At 40.9% G+C, this 23,211-nt stretch overlaps 1 protein-coding gene across 3 annotated transcripts; it reads left to right on the top strand.

Annotated features, from left to right (window-relative positions):
- The first annotated feature begins 1,615 nt into the window (after positions 1-1,615).
- Positions 1,616-22,692, top strand: rbm5 (RNA binding motif protein 5). 3 transcript variants are annotated; one of them, XM_061874647.1, is made up of 25 exons: positions 1,616-1,757; positions 1,980-2,014; positions 7,448-7,616; positions 7,721-7,879; positions 7,950-8,019; positions 8,429-8,502; positions 10,241-10,324; positions 10,571-10,631; positions 10,911-10,973; positions 11,049-11,209; positions 11,288-11,385; positions 11,465-11,552; positions 11,640-11,702; positions 11,883-11,937; positions 17,925-18,025; positions 18,134-18,269; positions 20,366-20,457; positions 20,521-20,688; positions 20,771-20,911; positions 20,977-21,063; positions 21,131-21,307; positions 21,392-21,466; positions 21,544-21,644; positions 21,725-21,854; positions 22,275-22,692. In XM_061874647.1, exons 2-25 carry the CDS (start codon positions 1,989-1,991, stop codon positions 22,398-22,400), a joined length of 2,505 nt encoding a protein of 834 aa, XP_061730631.1. In that variant the 5' UTR covers positions 1,616-1,757; positions 1,980-1,988; the 3' UTR covers positions 22,401-22,692. The 3 variants fall into 3 exon arrangements, with proteins under 3 accessions (XP_061730631.1, XP_061730632.1, XP_061730630.1); XM_061874648.1 differs by having other exon boundaries at positions 11,634-11,702; positions 18,155-18,269; XM_061874646.1 differs by having other exon boundaries at positions 11,634-11,702.
- Positions 22,693-23,211: the final 519 nt, after the last annotated feature.

Here is a 23,211-nt window from a genome sequence, read left to right as displayed (position 1 = left end):
GTTTTGCTCATTTATTTTAAAAGCTGTATTCTTAGTTTTGCTTGTTTGCATCTGATGCCATCACCATTTGTGTTCAGCTCTGTCTTTGGGTGCCTTGTTTCCCAGACATGGCATTTTTAAGAAATCACTTTCCAAAAGGTTCTAACATTTTGTGCACTTTGGTTTTCATGTGGTAAAGGATTGAATTTTACACTATGTCAATAACACAGCACGGAATTGGGGAACATTCTCTTGTGCCAAGTTGAATAAGTCTTGTTTGTGTGGTCTTATTAAGGACTTGTGTGTACAATGTACTCTTTGGTCATGTGTCAACATTCAAATACTGTAATAAAACATTAGAAAAAAAAAATTGTCGTACAGTTTTACCAGCCGTGTTTTGTTGCCTAAACTAATTTAAGATCAGTGTTTTTCCAACAGTTGGCCTCCACAGAACAGAGTACAGTTGCTGCCCACCACACTCCCTGAAAACTGATTTATCGCAACAGTGTAGTGAGCATCCATCCATTTTCTACCGCTTATTCCCTTTTGGGGTCACGGGGAGCGCTGGCGCCTATCTCAGCTACAATCGGGCGGAAGGCGGGGTACACCCTGTACAAGTCGCCACCTCATCGCAGGTGTAGTGAGCAGAACACTAGAATCAGGACTGTTAACTACCAAAAAAAAACCCTGTTAGTTTTACTACTGACATAAGTGAAGATGGAAGAGTATAAGCTTGAAAGTAGTTTTCTTGATCTTTCTCAAGCTGTGGTGCGTCCCCTGAAGTCATTCACAAGTAAAAAACGTATCTCCTATGTCCCCCCCGCCCCCCTCCCTTGTGGAGGGGGTCCGATACGGTGGCCATGGATGAAGTACTGGCTGTCCAGAGTCGGGACCCAAGATGGACTGCTCGCCTGTGTATCGGTTGGGGACATCTCTGCACTGCTGATCCGCCTCCACTTTGGACGGGACTCTCGCTACTATATTGGATCCACTTTGGTCTGGATTCTCACGGTTATGTTAGATCCACTATGGATTGGACTTTCACAATATCATGTTAGATCCGCTCGACATCCATTGCTTTCGGTCCCCGGGGGGGGGGCTCTCCAAGGTTTCTCATAGTCATTGTCGACGTCTCACTGGGGTGAGTTTTTCCTTGCCCTTGTGTGGCCTCTACCGAGGATGTTGTGTTTTGTGCAGCCCTTTGAGACAGTTGTGATTTAGGGCTATATAAATAAACATTGATTGATTGATTAGAAGTGTTGTCAATAGTGATTTTATGAAGTTGCCAACATGAATTATATGGCTTAAAACATGTTAAATAAAATATTTTTTTAAGTGTATAAAAAATGGCACCTGAATAGTTCAAGAGAAACCACTATTGCCAAATGGGATCCGGAGGTGCTTTGCCCCGGAGTGTGTTTTCAGGAGATAATAGCGTACTATTTTGGACAGCAGCAAACTTTTTCTGTGTCCAATAACATAAGAAAAATGTGAATATATTTTGTTGTTGTTTGTTTTCTTACAGTGACGATACATCAAATATAAATCATTGCAAACGTGTCGGTTGGATGACCGACGTAAAGCGCGAGTAGTGCCTCTAAATCAAAATCGGGGTATAACTGCGCAAGCGTATAAGGCAGTGGTAAACCCCAATGCATCTTGGGAAGAAGAAGGTGCCGTTTTGTTGGAAGAAGTCCCTGACCGCCAGTGGTCTTCTATTTCGCAAATATTGCCTTTAAGCATTCACATAGAATAGCCAGGACAAACAAACAGTGCTGGTGAGTTATTTTACTTTGAAATGGAATCCTTACTTGTCAATGAATGCCTTTTTTTGTACTCAGAATGCTTGTGAAATGACTCGCAAAGGAGGACATTTTAGCGGTTGTTTAGCCCAACCACAACCTTTGAATTTATTAGTTGCTGCAGTTTGCCTTAGAGTTAATACATGTAAGTACGTGGCGGTTATTAATATTTCCTAATGGTGTATGGTTGTTTTTCAGAGGTTGTGAATGGGAGAAATGGGAGCGGACAAGAGGTGAGTGCAAGTGCTGTCGGCCGCCATGTCAGTTCGATGTCGTCATTGAGAGCAGACGATTCGCGCAGCCGTACTTACTGATATCAAGTAAACGCCAATCCCTGCAATTTAATAACTTATAATTAATTATTTTCTCATTTTACTTCGCTCTATTGTATGTACTATACAAACATTAAATACTTGTATGTCAAAAATTGATCTGTGAGTAATTAAGCAGGGTAGGTGGTGCAGATGAGGGTACAGTAGCCAAAAATTATACTCAAGGAAGAGTACCATTATTTTTGATCAATATGGCTCAAGTAAAATATAGTCATTACATTAACTACAGCAGTAAAGAGTAATTTTTCAGCAAAAAAAATATGTCAATTATTGCCTTAAAGCAGTGGTTCTTAACAAGGGTTCGATCGAACCCTAGGGGTTCGGTGAGTCCACCTCAGGGTTTCGGCCGAGGTCAAACACTCGACTCTTCATGTAAATATAAACTTCTTCCTGTTGGCATATTACGGATACGGCAACAGCTGACTGATTTGCAGGTGTGTAATTTGTTGAGTTTATGCACTGTCTTAGTGTTGTTTGAACAAGGTGATGTTCATGCATGGTTCATTTTGTGCACCAGTAAAAAAACATGGTAACACTTTAGTATAGGGAACATATTCACCATTAATTAGTTGCTTATTATCATGCAAATCAGTAACATATTGGCTCTTAATTAGTCATTAGGTACTAATTAATGCCTTATTAGAACCCTGACCGTAACCATCCATCCATCCATCCATTTCTACCGCTTATCTCCTTTGGAGTCACAGGGGACGCTGGTGCATATCTCAGCTACAATTGGGCGGAAGGCGGCGTACACCCTAACCAGATAACTCTAAATTAAATCTTTATTACTTAGAATATGTTCCACTAGTGTCCAAATAACTCTAAAATAAGTATTTGTTACTTAGAATGTGTGCCCCAAATTAAGTCTTTGTTACTTAGAATATGTGCCCCATACTAAAGTGTTACCAAAAACTTACAACTTTGTCTTGAATTTGGAAAAAAAATAAAAATAAAACATTTTATTTTTACCTAAAGAAGGGTTTGGTGAATGCACATATGAAACTGGTGGGGTTTGGTACCTCCAACAAGGTTGAGAACCACTGCCTTAAATCGATCAATCAATCATCATTCAATGTTTATTTTTATAGCCCCAAATCACAAATGTCTCAGAGGACTGCACAAACCATTACGACTAGGACATCCTCGGAAGAACTCACATAAGGGCAAAGAAAACTCACACCCAGTGGGCAGGGAGAATTCACACCCAGTGGGACGTCAGTGACAATGCTGACTATAAGAAACCTTTGAGCAATGGTTAAAGCAATGGTTCTCAACCTTTTTTCAGTGATGTACCCCCGTGAACATTTTTTTTTTTTAATTCAAGTACCCCCTAATCAGAGCAAAGCATTTTTGGTTGGAAAAAAAGATAAAGAAGAAAAATACAGCACTATGTCATCAGTTTCTGATTTATTAAATTGTTTAACAGTGCAAGATATTGATCATTTGTAGTGGTCTTTCTTGGACTATTATAAAAAAAGATATAAAAACAACTAAAAATTTGAAAAATAAAGAAGTGATTCAATTATGAATAAAGATTTCTACACATAGAAGTAATCATCAACTTAAAGTACCCTCTTTGGGGATTGTAATAGAGAGCCATCTGGATTCATGAATTTCATTCTAAACATTTCTTCACAAAAAAATAAATCTTTAACATCAATATTTATGGAACATGTCCACAAAAAAATCTAGCTGTCAACACTGAATATTGCATTGTTGCATTTCTTTTCACAGTTTATGAACTTACATTCATATTTTGTTGAAGTATTATTCAATACATATATTTATACATAATTTTTGCTATTTTTCAATATATATATTTATAAAGGATTTTTGAATTGTTGCTATTTTTAGAATATTTAAAAAAAAATCTCACTTACCCCTTGGCATACTTCCAAGTACCCCCAGGGGTATGAGTACCCCCATTTGAGAACCACTGCCTTAAAGGAGGGCTCGTATTTTAGGGCCCCGTGGCAAACATTATTTTCTTTCCTGGCAGGGGCTCCAAAGCAGGCATGCATACATATACACTTTATTTTTATTAATTATTAATCTAAACTCGTTAGTTTTTTGTCATTTAATGATGCCTTTATCTTCATTTTGACCTTTTGATAGTAGGAAGTATTTTTTTGTAATTTATTTTTTAAGTTATGTACATGTAGATGCTGTATTGGGACAGATCCATTAAAGGCCTACAAATGAGATTTTCTTATTTAAACGGGAATAGCAGGTCCATTCTATGTGTCATACTTGATCATTTCGCAATATTGCCATATTTTTGCTGAGAGGATTTAGTAGAGAACATCGACGATAAAGTTAGCAATTTTTGGTCGCTAATAGAAAAGCCCTGCCTTTATCGGAAGTATGTGCGCGTGACGTCACGAGTTGCAGGGCTCCACACATATTCACATTGTTTTTAATGGGAACCACCAGCAGTAAGAGCTATTCCGACCGAGAAAACAACAATTTCCCCATTAATTTGAGCGAGGATGAAAGATTCGTGTTTGAAGATATTGATAGCGACCTTTAGCCGCGAGTCGTGCAGCGCTAATATTTCCTTACAGACCGTGATGTCACGCACGTTCGTCGTCATTCCGCGACGTTTTCAACAATAAACTCCGCGGGAAGTTTAAAATTGCAATTTAGTAAACTAAACCGGTCGTATTGGCATGTGTTGAAATGTTAATATTTCATCATTTATATATAAACTTATCAGACTGCGTGGTCGGTAGTAGTGGGTTTCAGTAGGCCTTTAAGAGTTTGAGCAGAAATATGTGGTGTAGGAATGAACTACACACAATAAAACATTAACAAAATGATGTGTCTAATGGTTTTTATAGTAATACCTTTCACATGAAAAAAAACAAAGTGTTTACTTTTTGATATCAAATTAAAACAGAGCAGTTTGGCTAATGAAGATAAAGTCTAATAAACAAATGTGTTCTTCTCTAACGCCCCCCTTGTGGTTCAGTACAACAGTTTGGCCAACAACAAAAAAACAAGAGTGCCCACATTTTTCCTCACTTAACTCTGTCACAGCAGCTCTCTATTGTCAAAATGAAAGCTACATCCTATAGTTTTTCTCCTTCGCTGTATACTTTTAGTGTGGGGACAAATGTTTCTGTCTCTGTCTAAACACAGCAGTGCGCTCTTAAAAACATGGCAGTAAGTGAGGGGAAAATGACTGTAGTGTCCCGGAAGAGTTGGTGCTGCAAAGAATTCTGGGTATGTGTTATGTAGTGAAGCGGTGAAAATATTCTCCCGAAATGTTTGTCATTGTTTTTTAGTGTGGTCTTGCTATGAGGCACATATTTATGACAGTGTTGGTGTTGTTTATACGGCCATCGTTAGCGGGACATGTATTGTTGTTGATTAACTGTACTCCAAGGGGATATCACTGGAGCAAGATCAATGTTGTTAATACACCATTAATATAAAGTCAAACGGCGATAGTGCGCATGTGTCTGACTTCGTGTTGCCTAAAATGTATCAATAAATTTAGGATTTTCTGTAATTCATTAAGACGGTTACATTCTGAAATTCAACTGCTAATTATCATCATGCCGTTGATCAATATATCCCTTGTGCAATAACAAGTAAAAAGTCAAGGGCTGTCACGGCAAGCTGATGCCACAAATGTTGGTAAATTATTTAGGGTATTAAGCTAATGAGAGGGCGGTCGCAGCAATTTCCGTGGTTAAATTGGAGCCCTGTATGCGTGCGTGCGTAAGAAATACAAGTCATGCAACATATTTTCTTTAGTTGGAATTTTAATTCTTGTTGGCTGAAATGTGAACATTTGAAAATGACAACGGAAGATATAGATGTTATTTTTCCCAGTTTGTAAGTTATTTTTCCCAGTTTGTAAGAAATCAGTAGAAAGTTGTGCATTTTTATCTGATGTCATGTCACATTTTACAGTCAGAACGTTTTCATGCACTGAAGTACTCTGAATTGTCAAATAATTAAGTTTTTTCTATTTTCACACCAACATGTGAAGTTTTAGTTTCCATGCTTTATCTCTAATGCGACTGTTGGCCATAAGCACTGTGAAACTTGTACGCTAAAGGACGATTTTCTTTCTTTTAGCTTGTTTAGCAATGTGGGTTTGTGACTACAGTAGAAGAGAATGCTACATGGTAATAAGGTTGTGCGTTAACTTTCAAGCCCTGGATCTAACTGACAACCTCCCAGGTTTTAACGTAAATGACACTCGTAGTTATTGTGATCATTAGAGACACAGGAATTTTGCTATTTTAGTGAACTGTTTGTGTTTTTACTGTTTATACAAACTGCATATTTTATACACAATTTGACACTAATTTACAAGTCAATAACATCTAAATTGATGTATTTGAAAGTTTACCTCATCACTAAATCAGATATGAAATATGTAGCGGATGATGTGAATGAATTAGGTCTATCCTGTCTTAAAGTCTTGTGAGCTACCACTATTTATTGTTTTTTATTGACTAACAAAACATACACATATTTTTACTCTGTAATAATTAATTGTATGTATAAAACGTTTTAGCGTCAAAATATGTCTGCTGGGATGTTTCTCTTCACCAATTCTCTCCACCATCTGCCGGCATATGCTGGCGTAATGTCACATAATGTCTTCTTTGAGAACAGTCAAACACTTACAAAACAATTAAGTATTTTATTTTTATCATATACTTCAAAAAGATTGACCTATTACGGTTTATGTATCTGTACTTTGTGCTTGTTATAAACATCCCATCTACGGCCTGTTCTTCATCTGCAAATAATGTAGTCTGCCAGGGTCAGTTTGACGAAATGGAGTCATTTGTCACTCGTGCTTAAGTTGGATTCGTGAAACAAGAGTCATGTGGCAATGCCCGTTGACGAGGCAAATTAATGCTGTACGTCTGTGCGAGTGGTAATCAATAGCTTATAAATAATTATAATGTCAATAAACAAGAGTGATAAGCGGTATGAAATAAATAGATGGATGGATAAATGTAGTGATCACAATTAAATTTAACTAAATAAAATTAGCATTTTCTTTTGACGATAATGCTCAAAAGTTTGTTGTAATAAACTAGTCTGACAAGTACAGATTATCCAAAAAGTTACTGAAGTAAATGTATTGCAGCTATCACTAAGAAGCAGAGTTGTTATTCCATTTCTGTAAGGAGTTCAGGACTAGCTACACAGATTCAATCTGGTTATGTTCTTAAATATCTATATTCTATCATGATGTCTAAAGCTAACACTAATCCATGATATGTCTAGCCTGATGAAGGATATATGGTGGTAGTCCTCCTACCATTCATTAATTTTGCTTTCTAATGCCTCTTTAAATAGGATAAGTCGATCTGAACGTAGCGGCAGGTATGGCTCCGACCAGCCTCGTGATAGTTCCGATTGGCGGGATAGACGAGAGAGGGATCAAGAGCGTGACCGCCGCTGGTCGGATGAGAGGCGAGGCGATCGCAATGAGGGAGACCGCCGTGGATCCAGAGATAGTCCAGAGGTGATTATGCCTGAAAACTTCTTTTCTTTATTCTTTAATATTTGTTATTCCATTCGTTTAACAACTCGATCTAAGGTGATACATTGATGTGTTTTGTATACCAGCCGAGAGAACGGAAAAGACGTAACAGCGATAGATCAGAAGATGGGTACCACTCTGATGGGGACTACCTCGATCAGGATTACAGAAGAGAAGGTGGCGATGAGAAGAGAAGCAAGACCATCATGCTATGGGGTCTTTCTACTTACATCACAGAAGAAGATGTATGTATCTTGTAGCAGCCTTTTGTGTGTGGCCAAAGGCCTTTTTGAATGATCTTTCTCTGTCGACTAGATCTGTTTTGCCATCGATCAGCTGGAGGGTCCGCAGCCTGCCGATGTCAGACTGATGAAAAAGAAGACAGGTGAGAGTGGGATACATGACGAACCCTGCCTTTCCCTTAGTTCTTTACCATAGGGCAAATCTGCTTCCGTTCAGACCCATTTTCCCATAGCAACATGGTCAGATTAGTTTTTAAACAACATAAAATGGTTTTAAGTGTGATCAGTACCGTTCATTATGACTCCTGTGAAGGTAAGTTATAAGAGCCATTGGCCCACAGTGTATTAGTTAACCTGGCGTGAACATTGGTATCAGTGGTATTCCTTTTTTCCTTTCTTTTTTTTTTTTTTGCTATGGTAAAACTTAAGGAGCTGCCTGTTGTTAACCAAACAAGGCCTGGGTCGTGAAGCAGTTTGTGGAACAGTTTTAATGATATGCCCATGGACTTTTAACTAACACGCCTCCCGTCTATATTTGAATGCTGTCTCTAGGTATAAGCCGTGGTTTCGCCTTCGTGGACTTTTATCACTTGCAAGATGCTACCCGATGGATGGAGACCAATCAGGTTGCTTCACAATCGCCAAGTCTAGTTTTATTCTTGGAGATTTAGGGAAAATAACCCTAAAGGCAACCAAAATGCTTTAAACCAGTAGATTCTTTGCCACTAAGCAGAACTTTTTTTGTGCCTGTTCTATAGGGGTGTAACGATTGATCGCTAAAATAATAGATCGATTTATATCCTAAATATTAAGAATATTAATTGTTGCTCGGCAAGTTGGCCTTCCGTAAGAATCCATGATAATTTTAAAAGGGAATCGATTGCTTTTAGTAATAGTAGAAAAGGACAGTGTCAAGGGAGCAACAGAGGCAACACGCCTATTTACGGAACACAACAACATAAAGTGTGACACAAAATACGCATGTATCAACCAACGAGAATTAATTTAATGAGAAAGAAAGAAATAAAAGAGTTGGATGAATGAGGTTATGGAAATTAGGAACCGAGGAGCAAATACTATCACAGGGATGAGGACGGTGGGAAAATGGTTGCTTTTTAGATGCGTTGTCTGTCCGACATGGTCGATAATCAAATCAATTAGTAAACGTAGATAAGCAATTTATTTATTGTTTATAAAGTAATGCAGACCGTTGGTATCTCAGTTCCAGTTTTTCACACATTTCCATTGATTTATTAAATGTGATTTGAATTAATTTAACTGTTTCTCATTACAAATGCACTGTTTTTAAAACTTGCTTACTCAAACAGTTATTTAGTTAAACGAAAATAAATGTAAAACTGCATCAATATACATAAATTAAAGATGCATCAAATATTGATTTTTAATGGAATCGTAAGTCCCCAAAGATTCCCACCTCTGGCGATGACGGGGCATACATGCTTCAGCCCACGGTGTTGTCTTTCCTCGGTGACGCCAGGGCGGAGAACAGATGCTGTTTGATATCGACTGGTAGCAGACAACAGGACACTAGGTCTAGGGGAAACTATATTTAGCAGGTACATCTATTGTTAAAATGTTGGTTACTGTACTTTATTGAGTTGCTTGAGTGCTGAAAATGGTTTCCACTTGTTAAGTCCAAAGTGTTGGTTGCAAATAACATTAAAATAAGATGTGAATGCATTGGCCATTAATTGGTTACATACTTGTTTGTATCTATAGTTCATTTATACATAATTCCCTTACAAGAAATAACAGGAATATAGAACACTGTATCGTTTAGAATTGTATCGTTCTAAAGCATTAGATTGTCTCTTAATCATCCGCAACCACAAATATCAAATCGAATTTAATCGTTGTTAAAAAAATCGTTACACCCCTACTGTTCTATGATGGTTTTTTTGGATAAGTATGTTTGTTATATTAGTAACATTAACAATAATAAGGCAATTTCTTTTAATACAAATGTATAAAACACAGTTAACACATGATCAGGATGTTGTCAACATCTTTTTTAAAGGCCTTAGAGCGATTTTTCATCTTCCTTTTTTTACTGTAGTCCTCTCCAACATTTTTTTGGGAAGCTCATGTATTTTTGCAGAGAGCAGTCAGAATTGTCTTTTAGGGTCACATTACACACTTTGCTCCAGCTCAGTCTGGGCACATGGGTCCCAAACACTTAAAGAACCCTCTTACACATCACATACATCACATGTCTGTCTTTAGCACAAAGGATACGTGCTGGGGGTCCCTCACCCCCCTTCTCTCCCCTTCCAAGAAGCTTACTCTGAGTTGAGATCAAAACGTGCCACAAATACTCAGGTAACACCTCTATTCCTCTTTCAGAAACGACTCGTCATCCAAGGGAAAAATGTGGACATGCACTTCTGTCATCCCAGACACAACTATGGAGACTGGCTCTGCAATACTGTAAGTTAATACTCTGTTTTTTTTCTGTTAACTGCCACACACTCCTGCTTTCATGTAGCTCAGCAATTCTTGAGTAGCTGCATTCATGTTAGCTTGAGTTTGGATTTGGATAAATGGTAGCGGTTAGGTGGTGTCTCGGGTAACCGAGGTGTGCTGCATCAACATAGACTGCAACTTGTCTCAGGCAGCACTGTTCCGGGCTTTAAGCAGGTGTATAATAAAAATGATGTGAACGGTTACTTGCAGTGTGGCCTGTACAATTTCCGGAGGCGGCTGAAGTGCTTCAGGTGTGGAGCAACCAAAGTTGGTAAGTAGTTAAATCATCAAGAGGCCACCGACTCCCAGCATCCAAGCAGTCTGAGGCAAAGTGTTGGGATGCAGATCAGTGTTTTGATTTTGTTGAGTTGTAAAAGCCTGTAATCTAGACAGAAAGCCCAGTCTTTAAAGAGCATGCACTTAAAAAAAAAAACCCCTCAACGTTTTAATTGCAATCCTTGATGGGGCTCATGAAAGGGTTTTAGCTATGGTTGCCTTGGTTGACTGCCCTAAAATTTAAGTTTATGCATGTTGTCTGCCCTCTCAACAGAAGATGCAAACAGCACTAATGATATTCCTGAAACACAACTCAGCGGAGACTACTGTGGTGACAGTAAGGACTTCAATTGCACCACCTCATCTAGGGCTTGTATGACAACGTTTTTCACTTGCTCGTTGTCATTCACAGCGATCATCCTGAGAAATATTGCTCCTCTTAGCACCGTGGAAGCCATCATGACTGCCCTGGCGCCATATGCCATTCTTTCACCCAACAACATTCGCCTCATCAAAGTCAAACAGACCGGCCATAACCGAGGCTTTGCTTTCGTTCAGCTGTCTTCTCCTCTAGTAAAAATTAGATTTCCATTGATTAAACATGTTAGATGTCTGCACCATTGGGGTGTAATATATAAATTTGTAACGCAGGAGGCCACTCAGCTGCTCAGCATCTTGCAAGGACTGCAGCCTCCACTAAAACTGGACGGGAAGACAATTGGTGTGGACTATGCAAAGAGTGCTAGAAAGTGTGTAACCGCCTAAACGGCTTTATTTATTTAACATAATTTTTCCGTGTACAATAATTGTCCTTTGATTTTTCACTAGGGACCTTTTACTGCCTGATGGTAATCGTGTCAGTGCCTTTTCTGTTGCTAGCACAGCAATTGCTGCAGCTCAGTGGTCCTCAAGTCAGGTAGGAACTGTTTGTCACAAATCAGATTTTTTTATTTCCAGTTTTCAGCTACAGTCTTTGTTGTTGTTGTTGCCTCCCCAGCCCCAGCCGAGCGGAGAAGGAGTGTCAGAGTACAGCCTCTTGCAGGAAGGATTCCCTCTAATGTCGCAGGTTGGTAGGACAAAAAAAGACTCTAAACTGCAGTTCAGCAAATTAGTTTTCATGGCCCCATCTAGTGGCCATTAAGAGACATTAAATATGAAAATCCCCAGTTGTTTTCCACATTCTCGTTTCTTATTGTAAACTTCAATCAAATCAATGTATTCCACTTACTTTGTTGCATTGTTTCAGGCTATCTATCAAGCTGCAGGAGCTAGCACCTCGCAGGAAAATGGACTTCTTGGAGGTACAAAATGATGAACAGGCACAATTTGAAACATTAGTTCACCACTAAAAAAAAAGGTTAATAACATCCAGTCACAGCTTACATGCATTACAGTTGTCTGGTAGAACTGTGCAACTTCAATTTATATCGTTTTTTCCAAATACATATCTAAACCCCCGATCACGTTCCTAGCTGTTTCAAGTTTGACTATGGCCTCTTAGGAGTCAAAAATATACATTTACCTTAATCAACGTTACATGGTTTTGGTTTAAATTAAGCATTTTCAATCTTAAAATAAATTAATTTAAAAACACAAATATGTACTGTATTGCACAGCCCCTTCTTAAAGGGAAACTGCACTTGAAGAGAATTGCCTATTGGTCAGTCATTATGAGAGACAAGAACACATGGGATTTTAAAGATGATATACGCTTGGAAAATGCACCAATGGGGGGAGTCGTTGTAGCCTTCAAACCCCTCTAAAACAACTTTAAACCCTCTTTATTGTTTAATATCCACACTGCAAGTCTATATATAATGTAGTAACTGACACCTTTATAGTTATATGTACCATTTTTACCTTATTATGGTCATTTTAATCATTGCCGGAATAAATGTTTTGGCTTGTTTATTTACGGTTTCTATAGCAGCGCATTTCTGACTTCTGGCAACAACCTCTTCCGGATACAAACACGCGAGTGTGTTTTAAGCATGGCAGATTTGTTAAACAATGGAGACAACTTTTTATGGACAAATGAGTATTCTAAACCTTATTTTGTTGAATCTGAATTTATGGAGGATGAACTACTGCTTCTAGAAGCGAGTATGAAGGAAGAGTGAGACGTTCGAGCATACAGAAGCCGACAGAATGAGGTGAAAGTGAATTGAAGCTGCAAAAAGTACAAGTTGAAGCTAAGCTATTTAGGCAGAAATTGAGTGCTGACCCATAATTAATTGGAAAAAACTTCCCGGGCCAGCTGGACCAAACAGACAACTGTCCACCGAGTGAGTCACTTCATATTGATCATGATACACAACAGCACGCCATGCGGGTTATTACAACTACAGTACATACACTGTCTGGCTACCTGTGTACAAACAAAACATGTAATGTTGGCCAATACTTTACAGATACTGTAATATTGTTCATGTTTTTCGGTCAGTACAGATTGGTGTGTTATTGCATTGAGTTGTGCAGTGATGAAGTAGAAGCTAGCTTATTTCTTGCTGTAGTTAGCTTCAATCAATCATCAATCAATGTTTATTTATATAGCCCTAAATCACCAGTGTCTCAAAGGGCTGCAGAAACCACAACGACATCCTCGGTAGAGCCCACATAAGGGCAAGGAAAACTCACCCCAATGGAATTTAGGATCGTTTTTATTAAGGCGGATGAGATTTGAGTAATATTTAGCTTTGGCTAAGGTAAGCATGCGTTTATAAGTTATTAAACTATCACTCCATGCTTGATGGAAAACCTCAAGTTTATCCATCCATCCATCCATCTTCTTCCGCTTATCCGAGGTCGGGTCGCGGGGGCAACAGCCTGAGCAGGGAAACCCAGACTTCCCTTTCCCCAGCCACTTCGTCTAGCTCTTCCCGGGGGATCCCGAGGCGTTCCCAGGCCAGCCGGGAGACATAGTCTTCACAACGTGTCCTGGGTCTTCCCCGTGGCCTGGGTCTTCCCCGTGGCCTCCTACCGGTTGGACGTGCCCTAAACACCTCCCTAGGGAGGCGTTCGGGTGGCATCCTGACCAGATGCCCGAACCACCTCATCTGGCTCCTCGATGTGGAGGAGCAGCGGCTTTGCTTTGAGTTCCTCCCGGATGGCAGAGCTTCTCACCCGATCTCTAAGGGAGAGCCCCGCCACACGGCGGAGGAAACTCATTTCGGCCGCTTGTACCCGTGATCTTATCCTTTCGGTCATGACCCAAAGCTCATGACCATAGGTAAGGATGGGAACGTAGATCGACCGGTAAATTGAGAGCTTTGCCTTCCGGCTCAGCTCCTTCTTCACCACAACGGATCGGTACAACGTCCGCATTACTGAAGACGCCGCACCGATCCGCCTGTCGATCTCACGATCCACTCTTCCCCCACTCGTGAACAAGACTCCTAGGTAATTGAACTCCTCCACTTGGGGCAGGGTCTCCTCCCAAACCCGGAGATGGCACTCCACCCTTTTCCGGGCGAGAACCATGGACTCGGACTTGGAGGTGCTGATTCTCATTCCGGTCGCTTCACACTCGGCTGCAAACTGATCCAGTGAGAGCTGAAGATCCCGGACAGATGAAGCCATCAGGACCACATCATCTGCAAAAAGCAGAGACCTAATCCTGCGGTCACCAAACCGGAACCCCTCAACGCCTTGATTGCGCCTAAAAATTCTGTCCATAAAAGTTATGAACAGAATCGGTGACAAAGGACAGCCTTGGCGGAGTCCAACCCTCACTGGAAATGTGTTCGACTTACTGCCGACAATGCGGACCAAGCTCTGGCACTGATCGTACAGGGAGCGGACTGCCACAATAAGACAGTCCGATACCCCATACTCTCTGAGCACTCCCCACAGGACTTCCCGAGGGACACGGTCGAATGCCTTCTCCAAGTCCACAAAGCACATGTAGACTGGTTGGGCAAACTCCCATGCACCCTCAAGAACCCTGCCGAGAGTATAGAGCTGGTCCACAGTTCCTCGACCAGGACGAAAACCACACTGTTCCTCCTGAATCCGAGGTTCGACTATCCGGCGTAGCCTCCTTTCCAGTACACCTGAATAAACCTTACCGGGAAAGCTGAGGAATGTGATCCCACGATAGTTGGAACACACCCTCCGGTCCCCCTTCTTAAAGAGAGGAACCACCACCCCGGTCTGCCAATCCAGAGGTACTGCCCCCGATGTCCACGCGATGCTGCAGAGTCTTGTCAACCAAGACAGCCCCACAGCATCCAGAGCCTTAAGGAACTCCGGGCGGATCTCGTCCACCCCCGGGGCCTTGCCACCGAGGAGCTTTTTAACTACCTCAGTGACCTCAGCCCCAGAAATAGGAGAGTCCACCACAGATTCCCCAGGCACTGCCTCCTCATAGGAAGACGTGTTGGTGGGATTGAGGAGGTCTTTGAAGTATTTCTTCCACCTATCCACAACATCCGCAGTTGAGGTCAGCAGAACACCATACACGGTGTTGATAGTGCACTGCTTCCCCTTCCTGAGGCGGCTGACGGTGGTCCAGAATCGCTTCGAAGCCATCCGGAAGTCATTTTCCATGGCTTCCCCGAACTCCTCCCATGTCCGAGTTTTTGCCTCAGCGACCGCTGAAGCCGCACACGGCTTGGCCTGTCGGTACCTGTCCACTGCCTCCGGAGTCCTATGAGCCAAAAGGACCCGATAGGACTCCTTCTTCAGCTTGACGGCATCCCTCACTGCTGGTGTCCACCAAGGTGTTTTAGGATTGCCGCCCCGACAGACACCAACTACCTTGCGGCCACAGCTCCGATCAGCTGCTTCGACAACAGAGGTGCGGAACATGGTCCACTCGGACTCAATGTCCAGCACCTCCCTCGTGACATGTTCGAAGTTCTTCCGGAGGTGGGAATTGAAACTTTGTCTGACAGGAGACTCTGCCAGACGTTCCCAGCAGACCCTCACAATGCGTTTGGGCCTGCCAGATCGGTCTGGCATCCTCCCCCACCATCGCAGCCAACTCACCACCAGGTGGTGATCGGTAGAAAGCTCCGCCCCTCTTCACCCGAGTGTCCAAAACATAAGGCCGCAAATCCGATGACACAAGTACAAAATCGATCATGGAACTGCGGCCAAGGGTGTCCTGGTGCCAAGTGCACATATGGACACCCTTATGTTTGAACATGGTGTTTGTAATGGACAAATTGTGACGAGCACAAACGTTTAGTCGTGCGCCATTTGCGTTCCAGCTTTCTACATGATAATTTGAGCTCTAGTTTCTTCTGTAAACCATGGGGTATGCCTTTTTGGAGTCTTTTTTAACTTCAGTGGTGCAATACTATCAATGGTTTCGCGCAGGGCGTAGTTAAAGTTGTTAGTGAGGTTATCAATAGAGCACACATACTTTTGGAATGGTGCTATTACCGACAGCAAGAGTTGTCGTTGTGGTAGCATTAACGTTGCGGCTGCTATAGCAGTTATAATTATTACCTTGCCGAACATGAGTCTGAACTTTAAATTTTATAAGGTAGTGATCGGACATTACTTTAGTATATGGAAGTATCATAACTTTGGAAACGGTAATACCCCTGACAAGCACTAGGTCAATCGTATTACCGTTGCGATGCGTGGGTTCATTTATTATTTGTGCAAAGTTAAAATACCAATGATTGCCAAACACACTAGGTGTGGTGAAATTTGTCCTCTGCATTTGACCCATCCCCTTGATCACCCCCTGGGAGGTGAGGGAAGCAGTGGGCAGCAGCGGTGCCGTGCCCGGGAGTCATTTATGGTGATTTAACCCCCAATTCCAACCATTGATGCTGAGTGCCAAGCAGGGAGACAATGGGTCCCATTTTTCTAGTCTTTGGTATGACTCGGCCGGGGTTTGAACTCACAACCTACCGATCTCAGGTTGGACACTCTAACCACTAGGCCACTGAGTCTGCCTGGTTAAGACCACAGCTATCAATTATAGTCTGGAGAGCCACGCACGGTGGTTCCGATGGGGTATTCATATGGATAATAAAGTCCACCATTATAATTATATTATCGGCATGCGTCACTAGATCAGCAACGAACTCTGATAATTCACTGATAAAATCCGAATAGGGCCCTGGGGGGCGGTAGATAACAGCTAGGTATAGAGGCAGCTGTGTGACAGACCTCACAGTAAGCACCTCAAACAAGTTATATTATTTAGGTTAGGACTAAGGTTAAAGTTTTCGTTGTATATTAGTGCGACCCACCCTCCCATTTTAAGGGGACGGGCAATATGCGCATTCGTATAGTTAAGAGGAGATGCCTCTTTTAGCACAAAAATATTGTCTGGTTTAAGCCAGGTTTCGCTGGCACAGCCACTCTACCAACTTCGCCACGCCGTCCCCTAATGTAATGTATGTAAGGATGTATATAGTGTAATATATTTTTGAAAGGGTTGTGATCTTTTTATGGCTGCTAGTAGAGGAGACACTGGCATCAGCGTGGATATTTGGGAGCTTTATTTTTCAACTCACATGTAAGCAAGTGCGTCACCGCCTCAACTCCGGTCTTTCAACAATCGCTATTTCTCCGTAAGCAAAATATACATTCATACCGCTGGCGTCTGCGTCTTTTCCTCGCACACGAGTGACGTGCCCAGAACTGTTTAAAAAATCGCATTCAGGCCCCATTCAAGTCACACGGCATTTAGACTACAATCACATTTGAAAAGATAGGATTCAGGACTACCTCCTGATGTGGCCTAGATCTGATGGAAAAAGATCAAATTAGAAGCACTTAAGAGTGTTTAGACTGGCAAAATAAATCAGATCTGTGTCACTTGATAGCAAAAAAATCTGATTTGGTGTGCTGTGTAAACGGGGCCAGCGTTCTGTATTCTTAAGAGACATTTTTTTTTTTTTAGTGTTAAGTGTTTTTTTTTTCCATAAGACAGCACAGTTTATGATAGTTGTTCAGACAGCAATGTGTTAATACAAAATAGATTGGGGAATGATGTTCCTTAATGGAGAAAGGCAGTTATGCTAGCTAGCAAGCTAACCTCGGTCAATCTATAAGTTTATCAAAGTGTGGTTATCAAATCATGGTTTTTCAAACATTTTGATTAAATACTGTAATACTAACTGGGAGTGTCCAGAGGGCCTTAATAATGTCAACCCTTATGTAGAAAGTTGGAAAAAGGTTTTTATGCTTTTAGCTACAAAAATCTTTGCTTAATTGATAGTTCCTACTTTTGTTGAAACTCACTTATAGGGTCTGGAACCAATTAGCAGCGAGAAACATGAGATGGCTAATAAATAAAATAATTTTGTATGTACAATTTTAGCTGCTCCAGGTATGAACGTTGTTCCGACTGCAGCTGGTGTCGTTCTCTCACCGACTGTCCAAGTCTACCAACCTCATATAATTGCACAGCCTGCTCTCCAGGTACTTTTTTCATTATGCTGCTTTGTTTTCAAAATCCTGCCGTGGTGGTTTGTGATAACTAAAGAAATGAAGAGTTCCATGCGTCAAATATTGTAATATGTGCTACAGGCTTTGCCACTTTGCCAACAGTTGGAGCTAAAAGCCCAAACTGGACTTCTACCGGGTGCCCAAGCTGTCCCTGTTACCACGACGACAGTTGCCAGTTCAGCTACAACCGTTGGACAAGCTACAGACGCCATGATTGGTATGAACCCCTCTAATTACTAGCATATTCAAAGAGGAACTGCACTTTTTTTTTTTTTTTGCCCATTGTCAACAATCCTTGCAAAAGACAAGAAGACAAAAGGTTTGTTTTTGTTTTTTTGCATTCTAACTTGTCATAATCGGCTTGTTCTAGGTGGCTATCAATGCAGCTAATGGGAGCAATTCATTCTGCCTCTAAATCACTTTAAAAATGCTTCCTTAAACCGCCAACAATACTTTATTCTCGTTCCGCTAGGGCTGAGCCGAAAATACAATATCAATATACATCGCGATAGACCCACACTCTATCAATATAAAAATGCGTTTGACAAAATATCTGATATACATTTATATTTTTGGGTCAGACTAAACCAGAGGGGTTAGTGCGTCTGCCTCACAATACGAAGGTCCTGCAGTCCTGGGTTCAATCCCAGGCTTGGGATCTTTGTGTGGAGTTTGCATGTTCTCCCCGTGAATGTGTGGGTTCTCTCCGGGTACTTCGGATTCCTCCCAACTCCAAAGACATGCCCCTGGGGATAGGTTGATTGGCAACACTAAATTGGCCCTATTGTGTGAATGTGAGTGTGAATATTCTCTGTCTATATGTGTTGGTCCTGCGATGAGGTGGCCACTTGTCCGGGGTGTACCCCGCCTTCCGCCCGATTGTAACTGAGCTAGGCACCAGCGCCCCCCGGGACCCCAAAGGGAATAAGTGGTAGAAAATTAATGAATGGATGGATGGATGTATGTATGTTAGCACTGCAAGTAAAATGTGATTTTTATCCGACTCCAGTGTAAATGTGGCCTCAACCTCACTTGCATGCGCACTTCGATAAAATGAAAATAAAGGAAGTTGGCTGGAATACCGTTGATAATGTAAATACATTCGCAGAGGAACTTTAAATGACCAAAGTAAAAAAGTTAAGTACCAATGATTGTCACACGCACACTAGGTGTGATGAAATTTGTCTTCTGCATTTGACCCATCCCCTTGATCACCGCCTGGGAAGTGAGGGGAGCAGTGAGCAGCAGCGGAGCTGCGCCCGGGAATAATTTTTTGTGATTTAACACCCTCTTCCAACCCTTAATCTTGCAAGCATTTTTATTATCTTTGACCCCCTCTTCTAAAAACTAAAACAATAGATTTCTGTTTTTTGTCTCTCATAATGATTGAACAATTGATAAAATTCTAAAAAAAAAAATAAAAGGGCAGTTCCCCTTTAACTCTTCTGCCATTATCTGTTGTACCATATTTTCCGGACTATAGAGTGCACCAGTATACAGTACAAGACACAAAAAAATTTGTTTTCATATATTAGCTGCACTAGACTATAAGCCGCAAATATATATGTTGTGTAATTAGTTATTTACAGAAATATTTTTTAAATGGGTATTTACATATCTTAATTATTTCCGACCGGTGTCTGTCTGTAACACGTCAGTTAAACCGCCGATCAAAGAAAACAGACGTCATCGTCATGGACCCACTAGTTTTGGATGCTTACTCTCCACAGCTAAACAGATTCGATGAATTCTACTGTCATTTTGGTGGATTTACTGAGGATTTTGTGAAATTGGAACAATAAAAACAGAATGCCAATGTAAGTTAACTTGTAAATGCGTTAGCATGTTTGCTAATGACGCTTATCTTCATTATATTACGATCGCACGTACAAATATGAAAACACTACTCCAGACATCACAAGGGACGGTTTAGTCAGTAATTGTATTAGTTTTATTACACCTCCTTACAAACGTTGGCTGGAGTGATTAATGAGCAATCCATATGAGTAGAATTGCTCTGGATGATTAGAAGACAGAACAGTACTTTTATTTATGGATCAAAGCCTTAAACCGCAGTAAACACCATAAAGGTTCACCCAGCTCACCTGCAGTAAGCAAATATGTCCAAAAGATGGCAACATAGCACAAACAATAGCACACTATTTTAGTGTGTTTTATGAAAACTATTTGCATTATGGCCGCCACAATCCTAAAATGATTTGCACTATTTTATTAGCTGCAGTCTTCAAAGTGTAGAAAAAAATGGCTTACAGTGCAGAATTTATGGTAATATTTCTGTTGTAATTGTCCCAGGTGTCCCGGACATGTCCGCTTATCATTATGATGAGTCCTCTGGTTATTATTATGACCCTCAGACTGGTCTGTACTACGACCCAAATACACAAGTAAGTAGCACACTTTATTCCAGATTCTGCATGATTTGATGACACACTTTGTTTCCTTCTTAGTATTACTACAACTCTCAGACTCAGCAATATCTATACTGGGACAGTGAAAAACAGACGTATGTTCCCGCCTCGGCCGAAGTAAATGCTGCACAAAATTCCGCCAGCGCAAAAGAAGCTCGAGAAGGAAAGGAGAAGAAAGAAAAGCCTAAGAGTAAAACTGCCCAGCAGGTAACATGCAAAGTCAAATATTAGTGAAATTATTTCTTTATTTACTTTGCTTCATTTTTTACTTTGTGCTGTTCCTCCCCAGATTGCTAAAGACATGGAACGCTGGGCTAAGAGTCTTAATAAGCAAAAGGATAACTTCAGGAGCAGCTTCCAACCAATCAGCCAAGAGGAAAGGAAGGAGGCAGCAGCTGCTGATGCTGGCTTCACACTTTTTGAGAAGAAGGTAAAGTCTGTTGCATTCAATCCGATTGTATATCAATTATTGCTCTAAATTCATTACATCTTCAGCAAGCTGGAGTTCTAGAGAGAAGTGTGCCAGAGATGATGAATGTACCTGAAGAGGAAGCACCCACCAGTTCTGGCAATGCCTCCAAGGTATGCGTTCCTCCCTGATAGGACTGTGGAATGACAAATAGCGTTAGTCAATCTGTTTTTGTATCAGTCTGGCTTAGTGGCAGCCTACACCGGAGACAGCGACCCTGAGGAGGCAGCTGAGGGGGCAGACGGAGGCCCGGACAAGATGACGGATTGGAAAAAACTGGCCTGCTTGTTGTGCAGGAGGCAGTTCCCCAACAAAGAAGGTTTAATCCGACATCAACAACTGTCCGACCTGCACAAGGTAACCAGTGTCACAACATTACTGCTAGCTTCATGAAAGCCTCGACTTTCTGTTCATGCCAGAAGTCCTTTATTCCATCTTTAGAAAAACCTGGAGGTCATGCGTCGAGCCAAAATGAGTGAATCGGAGCTGGAGGAGTTGGAGCGAAGGGAATCAGAGGTTTGATTCAATATTAATTCTATTGTTAATGTTATATTTAATGTTTTGTGCTTGCTTTCTAATACTTGTGTGTGTAGTTGAAATACAGAGACAGAGCAGCTGAGAGAAGAGAGAAATATGGCATCCCTGAACCTCCTGTCGCCAAAAAAAAGAAATACACCCAACCAACACCAGCTGTGTGGGTATCTTGGAATTAGACGATTGCACAAACATACTTAAATCATTAAATGTCAAATCTGTCTCTTCCTTTTTGTGCAGGAACTATGAGCAGCCCACCAAAGATGGCCTAAACAGTGACAATATTGGCAACAAAATGCTGCAGGCTATGGGCTGGAAGGAGGGTAAAGGCCTTGGTCGCAACCAGCAGGGAATCACTACTCCTATTGAGGTATTCTTTTACAGCAACATCACATTTCAAAGTTTGAGAATGGTTAAATGAAGTATAACTATAAATACTATGTTGGTATTGGCCACTAGATGAAACAAAACCAATCAGAGCGCACCGTTTAGTATTGTGCTTTAGCCTCAGGCAGCCTTACTATATTGGATTAAAATCGATAAAGTGTAACAGTGAATGCTCATGTTTAAAGGAATATATCGTTAAACTATTTAGAAGGTCCTAAAGTTTTTTTGTTGTTTTTTATTCTCTAGCTATAAAAATTACATTTATGATTAATCATTTCTACTTTATTGTAAGGAATTCACCACATTCAGTTCTGTAACCAATTGACATAGTGTGTTTACTACATTAATTTAGTTGGGGTGTAAGGCATGCTGAAACTCATTCCATTCTATTCTCCACTTAAAGGCCCAGCTGAGAACGAAAGGCGCTGGTCTGGGTACCAAAGGCAGCAACTACACGCTGTCTGCATCGGACACATACAAAGATGCGGTCCGTAAAGCCATGTTTGCTCGCTTCACTGAGCTTGAGTGAATGATGAGCTTTGGAGGCACAGATTGGATTTAAAACTGTACATTTTGATGTTTCCTCATTCTGTTCTTTTGTTCACTTTGACCCAAACCACAATAGAAATGTCAAAATTGAGGCATGTGAACTTCAGATAGTAAATATAAATTATATATTGTACATATGCACAGTATGAGTCAAACCTTTTTTGTTTTACTTTTTTTTCTGCTTGTGAGATGTTGCTTCAGTATGTTAAATATTGTACAGTTTATACAAAATGTCTTGTCTGTTTACAGAAAATAAACTCAAGAAAACTGTTTTTTTTAGTCTCTATTAATTATTAGTCTTAAGCGTTAAGTACTTGTGGGCAAAAGAGGAAAATAGTCGTTAAATGTTCATAAGCACAGTTGGTCGTGAAATTAGAAATTATGATTATTTGTGCTGTCAAACCTTGTATTTGTTTTAATCAGATTACTCATACTTGAATTCGGCTTAATCAGTTGCTAAAAATGGGTTGCCTAACTTACTGGGCTCAAAAACATGGTTTTCTTTTACCCCTTTTTTATTTTTTTATTTAACTGGTTTCATTGGAGTTTGTTTGAAGCAAAATAAAACTTGTCCGGTAACATCTGACGTTAAGGTAAAGGAGCATGTGCGCTCAGTTGGTAGAGCGGTTGTGCCAGCAACTTGAGGGTTCCAGGTTCGATTCCTGCTTCTGCAATCCTAGTCTGTGCCGTTGTTCCCTTAAGCAAAACATTCAAATCCACCTGCTCCAAGTGTCACCCACACTGGCTTAAGTGTAGATAATAGGTTTCACTATGTAACGCGCTTTTGAGTC

The sequence above is a fragment of the Nerophis ophidion genome, linkage group LG16, assembly GCF_033978795.1.
Source record: "Nerophis ophidion isolate RoL-2023_Sa linkage group LG16, RoL_Noph_v1.0, whole genome shotgun sequence".
Classification (NCBI taxonomy): domain Eukaryota; kingdom Metazoa; phylum Chordata; class Actinopteri; order Syngnathiformes; family Syngnathidae; genus Nerophis; species Nerophis ophidion.
Note: the sequence above shows the minus strand (reverse complement) of the source record. Positions and strands in the feature narration are given on the sequence as shown.